Source organism: Kogia breviceps, chromosome 4 (assembly GCF_026419965.1).
Source record: "Kogia breviceps isolate mKogBre1 chromosome 4, mKogBre1 haplotype 1, whole genome shotgun sequence".
Taxonomy (NCBI): Eukaryota; Metazoa; Chordata; class Mammalia; order Artiodactyla; family Physeteridae; genus Kogia; species Kogia breviceps.
This window is the reverse complement of record NC_081313.1, coordinates 45,076,205-45,086,155: the sequence shown is the minus strand read 5'-3', so window position 1 is coordinate 45,086,155 and position 9,951 is coordinate 45,076,205. Positions and strand designations below refer to the sequence as shown.

General features: G+C 35.8%; 1 protein-coding gene across 1 annotated transcript; it reads right to left on the bottom strand.

The window, feature by feature from the left end:
* Window positions 1-1,102: 1,102 nt before the first annotated feature.
* Window positions 1,103-1,735, bottom strand: GAPT (GRB2 binding adaptor protein, transmembrane). Its single transcript, XM_059060472.2, has one exon. It carries the CDS (start codon window positions 1,640-1,642, stop codon window positions 1,157-1,159), a length of 486 nt encoding a protein of 161 aa, XP_058916455.1. The 5' UTR covers window positions 1,643-1,735; the 3' UTR covers window positions 1,103-1,156.
* Window positions 1,736-9,951: the final 8,216 nt, after the last annotated feature.

Below are 9,951 nucleotides of genomic sequence, written 5' to 3'. Positions count from 1 at the left end.
ATTTAGAGCAGCATATCCAAGGGTGGGTTTAGAGATACCATAGCTTATATAAATCGCATACTATTTGTTTGGTTTTTTTGTCTTTTCTTTCGTACTAGACAGAACATGTTCAGGACCCATGTCTTTCTTTTCACTATTTTACCCCCTCCATGTGTACAGCACAGTAAGAAGTAAATAGAAGGTACTCAATAAATACTCCTTGGATGGATGAATTTATTAGATTGTTTTCAAAAGGACTTAGTAAAATATACAGTTCAATTCTTGTCAACTGAATAATATTGAGTGCCTCATATGGTGGTCTAGGTATTGGAGCTAAAGTATGAATATGAGACAGTTCCTTACTATTTAGTAGGGAATTTAAGACATTCTCATATGACACTAAATAATAAAATGCCATTGCAAACACTCATATGTTTAAACGCCCAAAGAATTGAACAGGCAGCAAAATCTATAGGAGATCAGGAAAAGAAAAAAGGCAAATGTAGGTTTGGAATGATTCAAGAGACTTGCGGAAGAAGTTATGATCTGAGGCAGGCTTAAGAGGGGGTGGAAAAACAAAGCTGTGGAGGAGGGATGGGTTCGGCAGGTTTTCAGATGATTCTGATGAAAATGAAGTGAGAGATTAGTAGAAGTCACTGGAAAAGTGAATTTGAACGAACTGTGTAAAATCATGAATTCTGGAGTTAGAATTATGAGTAGTATGTCTTTTACAAAGAGGCGACATTAAGAGGTTATATGCAAAGGAGTGATGTGGCCATTCAGAGTATTTTCTGCAGATGAATCTGGCGACATCATGGGGATAGATGCAGCATCACTGATTATGTAGAAACTAGAGCCAGAAAGACTAGTTAGCAGACTGTGACAACAATCCTGAGCCGGAAAAGATGGTGGAGATAGAAAAAGAAGAAAAATATGACAAGTAATGTTCAGAAGGAAGAATCAATAAAACATAATGAGGAATTAACCCAGGGCAAGGAGGGTGCAGAGGATATCTAGAATTAATCCACAGTGATACATGCAGAGAGGATTCAGAAGGGTGGAGATAAAACAGAGATCATTCAGTTTCAACAGAAGAACTTGATTAATAATGTTATCAGTACAGTAAAAGTTCCAGCAAATATTTATCCTCCAGTAACTAAACCCACATTTTGAAAACTTAATATGAATCCGGAAGAATATATACATCTTCATCTTGAGATTCTTCAGAAGTATTAGGCTTCTGGAAGTTATAATAGTCACATAGTGTCTCATTTCCATAGATAGGTTCCTTGAAATTGGTCTGCCAAGTGTTTTCATATACTCCCCTATCTGTTTCTTCTTTAGCTTGGGGAGGACACACTACTACATTTTCATAGTTGTCATGTATGTTAGTGTCCTTCCCAGCAGAGCTGTCATCTTGGGTTTGAACTGAGATTTTTTTACTTGGGCCGATAACCTGGGGGCTCAAGGAGACTCTTTTAGTGTAGTCTTTTCTCCTTTGCAAAAACTTTGGTAAGGTAAATTGCACTGTATTATGCTGTTTCCAGTGCCAAACACACCCAATTCCACAGATCACCAACAGTAAAAGAAGGGAAATTCCTATGGAAATGGCCACTGAAGTATTTCCACAGCTTTTCAGCATTTCTGCACAGTATTGTTTCATAGTATGGTGTAGCCCTTAATGAATTCACAGGTACAGTCCACTGTAATTCTTTGTAGGATATGGTTTGAAAGTAATTTCGGAAGCTCTTTTAGGCATTTCTGTTTCAGATATGAAAGAACATCATGGCAAAGACCTGGTGTACATAGAGGAGAGATGAGTAAACTTGATTTTGGAAGCTGGCTCTTGTTGTAGCTGATGATTATACAATTGTTGTTGTATAACTGCACCGTGTCGGGGGGATTTCATTCAACTCCACTTCCTTTTTTAATCAATGAATCACAAAATGAAGCACAAATGAGTGGAAAATAATAGCAGAGTAGAAAACTCAAGGAAGGGAAGGTTGAACGATCTGCCATCCACGTGCCTGCTGTAAATTAGAAACATTTTAATTGCATATTTATTACATAGCATAATAAAAAATCTGCCAGTTTCTACCACTACATTAAGCATCAGCATTTAGTGAGCTCTTCCTTCAGGATAGAATACAGTACTACCTGTTGCATTTAGTGAGTTTTTGTTTTAATATAAAATACAGTACTAGTTGTTGTTGTTGTTGTTGGTGTGTGTGTGTGTGTGTGTGTGTGTGTGTGTGTGTGTGTGGCGGGGGGAGAGTTAAAAGAGCCTGTCTCTGCTGAAGCCTGAGTGGTTTTATCACTTAGATTTCAACATGGTTTTTGACCATAAGGCTAATAATTTTCAAGAGAAAGATAATGCTTCAAACACAATAGGAGCAAAGAGATAAGAGTATAGATGTGCAATCATTTCCATTACCTATCACCTCCTCTGTGAAACCTTGCCTGTCCCTCTTTGTAGTGATCTGGGACCATGTCTTTTCCTTAATCACACATTCCTCTGTATCCCCATATTAATGAGTCAGTTCTCTATTACAGCATGGCAATCTAAATTATGGGAAATTGTGTGTCTTCCTACCTGGTTAAATGGTGGACAAGGATCAGGTCTTTTCCTCTGAATACTCCTAGAGAAAAGCATAACACCTAGCACAAAAAAGACACTCAGTCAATATTTATTGAATGAATGATTAAATAAACATAGGACTCCAAATCTAAGCATCTATTGTTTAAGTTCACAGTTTAAAACTCATACATGTCTTCTGAAAGGTACAGTGTATACTTAAAAAAAGAAAAGAGCTCTTTGATGTAACACAAAATACCTAAAAACAAAATATTTAAAACAAAATTTGAAAGACTTCCTATCACTAGTCTTCTCACAACTTCCAGCAAATAACTTTCCTTTAATTAAGATAATTTTAGAGTGCTACCTGTTGATGCTTTAAAATGGCAAAGAGGAGAGAAAAATGGAAGTGTTCAACTCGGCTGAATGTTCTATTATGATTTTATCAACAAAATATTATTACTGTATGTTTTTAGCCTAGTCACAGAAATACTTATATCCAATATTGTTTTCATTATTGTTGTTTTCTTCCAGTTTTATTGAGATATAATTGATATATACCACTGTATCAGTTTATGGTGTACAACATGATGATTTGATATGTGTGTATTATGAATTGATCAAAACACTAAATTTAGTTAATATATATCAGCTCAGTTACAGTTTTGTTTCTTGTAATGAGAACTTTACGATCTACTCTCTTAGCAACTTTCAAATAAATAATACAGTATTGTTAACTATAGTCATCCAATTTCATAGTGCTTATGAGATGATTATCATCATCCACTGAATGTCATAATCAATAATATTTAGTTATTTGGGGCCAGCTTCTAAACATTTTTACACGGATTATCTCATTTAATCTTACCATGCACAGCTGTCATGTTAAATAGATACTACTGTTATGCCCATTTTATATATGAGAAAAGAGAGGATTAAAAAAGTCAAGTAACTTCTTCAATGACTAAGTGATTAAATCTGGATTCAAGTAAAAATTTCCCCCAAATATTATTCCTACACACATTTCTATGAATGTCTATCAGCACATCCATCACTAAATGTTTATAGATGATTAGCTCTGAGGTTCTTGAGTGTTTGGAATCATATCTTATTCATCTTTATATTACCAGCAGCAGTACTAGACACAGAATAGCTAGCTTGTTAAATATGTTTTAATGAAGGGAGCAACCTGCATTAGGATAAAAATAGTAATGATAAACAGGAGAAAAGAAACCCCATGAAATTGTGGCCTGCTCTCAGTAGGAACTCATGTACAACAGTGAACTTTTCTAAATTTGTTCAAGGTTAGAATACATCAATATGCAAATTTTCAATTGGCATTTCACATAAAATACGAAATTAAATAGGAGATGCAGTTAACTCATAACATTTATTTGATAAAACTATAGGGACAGACACCCCAGACTGCAACATCTTTTACTTTCTTTGGAACTTTTGTAGGTTCCCTCCTTTAAAAGGCCAGACACAGTGCTTGTGTTCAAAGGCAAAGGTTTGGCAAGTGACTTTAACCATTAGGAGCCCACTTCCTTTTTTGCAACAGCTGAAAACTGACCGTATGTAAGATATTTCATGGTATAAATGATTACTCATTTAAGTAAATATTTGCCAGCATATTTGAACTAAATTTCACATATTGATTGAAATTAATCAGCTTTTTAAAAGCTGCCAGGATTGCAACAGCAGTGAGGAAGGCTAACTATTGTCCTCTGAGGATAAGGTAATAAATTGCTCTCTGGATTTTTGAGAGGAGAATTTATTTTTAACCATCTATGTTCTTCTATGTAGACATTCCAGTACATTCCCAATATTAAAGCTGTTTGTCAAAGTAGTGTTCTCTGAGATAAAGACAAGGAGACATTTTACAGGAAAATAAATGCATCCGTCCTCTTTCTTCAAAATAACTTAATAGGAAAAACCCTGCAAGACATGAATAAAGACCTACTAGAATGGAATACATATGTTAAACAAGAGTCCTTCAAATATAACTTATAGGTTTCACTTTGCCCAATTTGAAAGAAGACTGTTTCTGTTTTGGAAGACAATTCCAACAGGTTACCTAACAATTATTTGTCTTAAAATCACAAACTGTTGACAAACTTCTGAAATTTTCAGTCAGATGCTGCCCTTCTGTTTGAAACCAAGGCAACAACAAAGCATACTCTTATCCTTGCAAGCCTCTATACTAGAAAAGAAACATTAACCTCACTCTTAATTTGTAAAGTGGTTTTTCAATGTATGGCCACCTAATTCTACAAACTGTGTCTGATGAGATAAAAAGCCATTGATTATTTAAAATGAACTAGTTTGTTATAGTTTTCATTTCACACAAACACCTTAAAGCAGGTTTTTACTTACCTTGAGGTTGGTATGCCGAGCTTTCTTTTGTTCTTCTGGTTGTTTTAAACCCACTTTTGTTTAGAACTTGTTCCTCTTTTTCATGTAGGTCAGTTACTTCCTTCTTTACTCCCTCCTTTCAGATCATTTCATACTTGCAAAGTTTCCTGGCTCTAGAGGAAGTTCTTATCAGATGCACAAGAATTAAGATAAATTGCACAAGTTTTTGAGTAAGGAAGTCCAGCCCTTCACCTTTACCCAGTAATAATTCTCCAACTATATCAGAAAATGATGCATAAAGCCTAGGTGGTTTTTTTTATTTGAGCAATATTTGCAGTCTCCACTTTAGTTTTTTTTTTAAACATCAGAAATTTATTCTCTCACATTATGGAGGCCAGAAGTCCAAAATCAAGGGGTGGGCAGGGGCGGTACTTCTGGACATCCCAGGGGAGAATCCATCCAGGCCTCTCTCCCAGCTTCTGGTACTTCCTGGTGATCCCTGGTGTTCCTCATCTTGTAGACACATCACCCCCATCTCTGCTCCATTGTCTCATGGCTTCTCCTCTTGTCTTGTCCTCTATGTATCTCTTACAAGGTCACTGTCATTGGATGTAGGACCACCCAGATAATCCAGGATGATCTTTTCTCAGAACCTTCATTTAATTACACCTGCAAAGACCCTACTTCCAAATAAGGTCCTGTTCACAGCTTCCAGGAATTAGGATTTGGATGGCTCTTTTGGGGGTGTGTGTGTGTGGGGGGGGGGTCACCATTTAACCCACTACAATACTTAAAAGAGTGTGCATTTTACCTTTTAATTTTTATAACTTTTTAAAAGTTTAATGCTGTGTGTAATCTTCAGGCAGTCCTCACTTTAGAATGAATAAGTCATTTTATTTGCACTTCAAAATTTTTAAAAAGAAATATTTTAAAAGGTAGTGATGCATAGGTCTTTATTTATTTGCTTGTGTGTTAGAACAGTCCTTGTTCCAAGTACTATGTCCCAGTGCCCCAGGTTACATCTATACATGTCAAACCAGTGCCCCAATTTTGGTTCAGAATATGCTAATATTCTTTTAAATTGATAAGACAGGATTTCCTAAAGTATATTCCAAAGTGTACTACTTCTGGAATTTTCTAGTAGAAGTTTCATCAAGTATATTTGGAAAGTACTGCTTACCTAGAGACTCACAGGCACTCAGCATACTAAAAGCTATGAGCAGTCCTATAGCATGCAAACCAAACCAAACCAAATATGAAAGAAAAGCTGTTTAACTTCATTTAATAATAGTAGCCAACATTTTCTGAGCACTACTATGTATTTAAATCCGTTGTGTGCTACTCAGTAAATCCTGACAATAACTTGATAGAAGAGGACTCTATTCATCCTTTCTTACAGAGGAGGGGAGGAAGGCAGAGTGGTGAGGTACTCACTCCCCCTGTGTGGCTGGCAGTTTGCTTCCATCACCTGTGTGCTAAAGTCACCATACTAGCTGTCTCTAGGCTGAATGACAAGTCTCCATCACGGAACCCTTATTTAACAGCATCTCTCAGAGGACAACTCTGTGGAATTCCAAAATGGGAAGTGCTGAATTAGACAGACAAGATGAGAAAGTAACAGAAATTTTGCCTTTTATGTTGTACTGGAACTTTTTCAAGCACAGAGGATGAACTTTGCATGAGGCAGTTTAAAAGAAGATTTAGTTACTGAAATACCAATTGGACATTCGAAGAACAATATTGTCAATACTGACTGGACACTGACATTGTGCCAGGCATTATGCTAAGCAATGGGGATGCAATAGTGAACAAACTCCCTTGCAGCACCTAAAGCCTAGTGAAGAGGCTGTACCCACAGATCTTTTCAGAGCAAGACAGTAGGAGCTAAGAAAGACACAGTTATGCACAGGGAACAGTGGGAGCAAGGAAAAGAGACATCAACTCACAGTTGTCAAGGAAGGGAAGACATGAGCAAAGCCTCACAGAACACGAAGGAGATAATCAAGGCAGAATAGGAGTGTTCTAGGCAAAGATCTCAGAGTGAAGGAGGTTATGAAGTTGTGAAGCTTGAAATGTGAATTCAATCTTCAGTCTACCAATATTTTAACTGCAACATTAGCCACCCTTCCAAGTAATAACACACACACACACACACACACACACATGCACACAATCTGCAAGTAATGTAATAAATACAATATTTATGTAAGATTATACAGCCTACTCTAGAACTCAGGACAACTGGAAGTTCATCTAGATTTTGCTGTTTGAACTTAGGAAAGTTTTAACCCTTTATCACTTTAGTTTTTCTAAAGATAAATAAAATGAAGCGATATTCCCTGGCCTTTTTCTCTAGATATGATTTATTTTTAAGTAATAGATATAACCATTCTTTGAATTTACAGAAGAGATGCTATATATATATTTTTTTCAAAATAGAATTATAATATAATCATCATTTGTATGGATCAGATATTATATCTTGAGTTCTGTTTTCCTACCTTCCTATCTTTGGCCTAGCAAGACACATTTTTATTGTCTTCTTACAGTTCCCTTTTTAATCATAGCAATTATAGTTAGGCTTTCTTTTCCTGCTTTTCCTTCCACCATGTCATTTGGTTAGCAGAGGGTGTGGGAGGTAAATTGTTTTCTAGTGTAATTTGGACTGTTATCCAGATAATCTTTCTTCTCCTATTATTTGATGATTAACAACCAATTTACTTAACTGTGATTAAAATTCCTAGCAATTTCTTTTGTGTCAGTTAATATCTATTTATTTTAACCATGTACTTTTTCAGATATTTGAACTGAGTAATATTGGTGATGACAGATGTGGAAAAATGTTTGTGAATGTGGATTTTATTTGAAAGCATGACTGACTAAAAACATCTTCCTGGATATTCTGTAGGGAGCCCCCAAACTCCATGCTACTGGTTAAAGGCATTATGGAAGCATACATTTTAGCATAAGGCATTATGTTGCCTGGGAAGGGTAGCATATTATTAGCTAGCAAATTCATTAATACTGATGGGTTTATGGGATTAGCCAAAAAGCAACTAGAGCTTTAATGGAATGAGTCACTGCCTTCCAACTAGTAAAGTTTCACTGTGTGGGCCAAGGAGTTAAGAAAATTTTAAAGTGAGGAAATTGAGCAGTTGAAGGTGAGGAGAGAAGGCATGAATAAGAAGAGGTCAAAATAGAACCACTGTTGCTTTAGTTATGCTTAGTGTCAATCCTGTTAGCAGCTGGAAAACTTAAATAATATAATTTTGAGGGGATTGGAATGGATTTTACTGGAAGAGATGTGAGATATTATTTAGTCAAGGAATTCATTCCCAAACTTGAAAGTCTATCAAGATCACTTATGAAACTTTAAAAAAAGAATACAACTTCATAGGACCCTGGGGACTCTGCTTCATTATGTGTGGAGTCGGGCCCAGGTATCTTCATTTTAAAAGTTAAGAACAATACCAAGGAATTTCTGAGTTAGAGGAATAAGGGATTGCACAGACTGTGTCAGGAGGAGGAATTTTTACTTTTGATTTTACAGTCTTTTATACTATTTGATCTTTTTTCATAAACATGTACCAGTTTCATAAGAAAAAGGAACACTGACATCTCCTCAGATGATATCGAATTGTGGCCAGGTTTGGGAACTATTGATATAATTGAACCCTCTGAGGGTCAGAGAAGTGATGTGATTTACTCCATAGAAACTAGAAACCTAGACCAGATATCAAAACAGTCTCCTGATTCTGATCTAGTAATTTTCCTCTATACTATACCAACTCCATGAGGAATAGATAAAAAGAAAGTCCCTAGATGTCCCCTTCAAGAGTCTATCTGTTTTTCTCTCCTTACATTAAGTCAGAATATATATGACAGGAAGTTAGTGATAAGAAAATGAGAGAGCAAAATCCATCAGGGATGCCACAGGTAGTGAACCATGAAAGATGTTACTCTATTGGTGGACTAGTTTAAACTATGAAATCTGCCAGCTGAAACACTTGTCAGGACTAAAGAGACGTATATTGTTATGGTTCATTTAACAACATAGAAAGGTTAGATTATGGTCAAGGGCTAAAAAGAGAAGACACTGAAAGAAAAACAAAGTAAAAAGACTTAGGAATTGCACTCCTATGTATATACTCAACAGAAATGAAGGCTGTTTCTGATTATGACCACTTTCTTCATAATGTCCCAAAGCTCTAGAAACATTCCAAATGTCCATCAACAATACAGTGGGTAAATGGAGCATGGTAAATCCACACAATGGAGTACTACACAACAATGAAAACAGCCAAGTTACTGATATGCACAGAAACGTGGATGAATCTTACAAACTTTATAATTAAAGAAGCTATGCACAAAAGAGTACATGTTTTATGATTCCACTCCTGAAATCATGTAAAGCTTTCTACAACCATATAATGGTAGAATTCGGAAGAAAGGTGATTATTATAGACTGGGAGGTATATAAGGGAGCTATCTCAGATGCTAGAAAATGTTCTATATTTTGATCTTTGTGGTGGCTACAAAGACGTATCTATAGATAACCATTCATCAAGCTGTCCATTTCAGATTTATGCACTACATTATGTAATTGTATCTTAATTAAAAAAAAGAAACTGGAGATGAAGAGTAAGACAATACCTTTAAAAGTCATGCAAAACTGAGGTAACTAGATATGTTTTTATTCATTCAGATTACCATCTTCTTTGGTAAACTGGTCTACTAATTTGGGAAGGGAAATTTTGCTAAATTGCAGGTACACTTTGAGCTGGATGAGTTATAACTTTATCTGGAGCTTCCTGAGCCTGAAGGTTGGGAAAGGCTGGTGGTAGGAAGGATGGGAGTTATTAATGAACCTTGAGCTTCCACCCAGTCAAAGCAGGGAATTTCTACTTTCTGAGATTATGAATATGGTCTTTCATTGGCACACCTTGACTTACTTAAGAGATGTGTTGCTGAAAAATAATATTCAATCTAAAAACACAGGTATAAAGTAATTTAACCTAAAAGGAATAATTCTGTGATCTTAG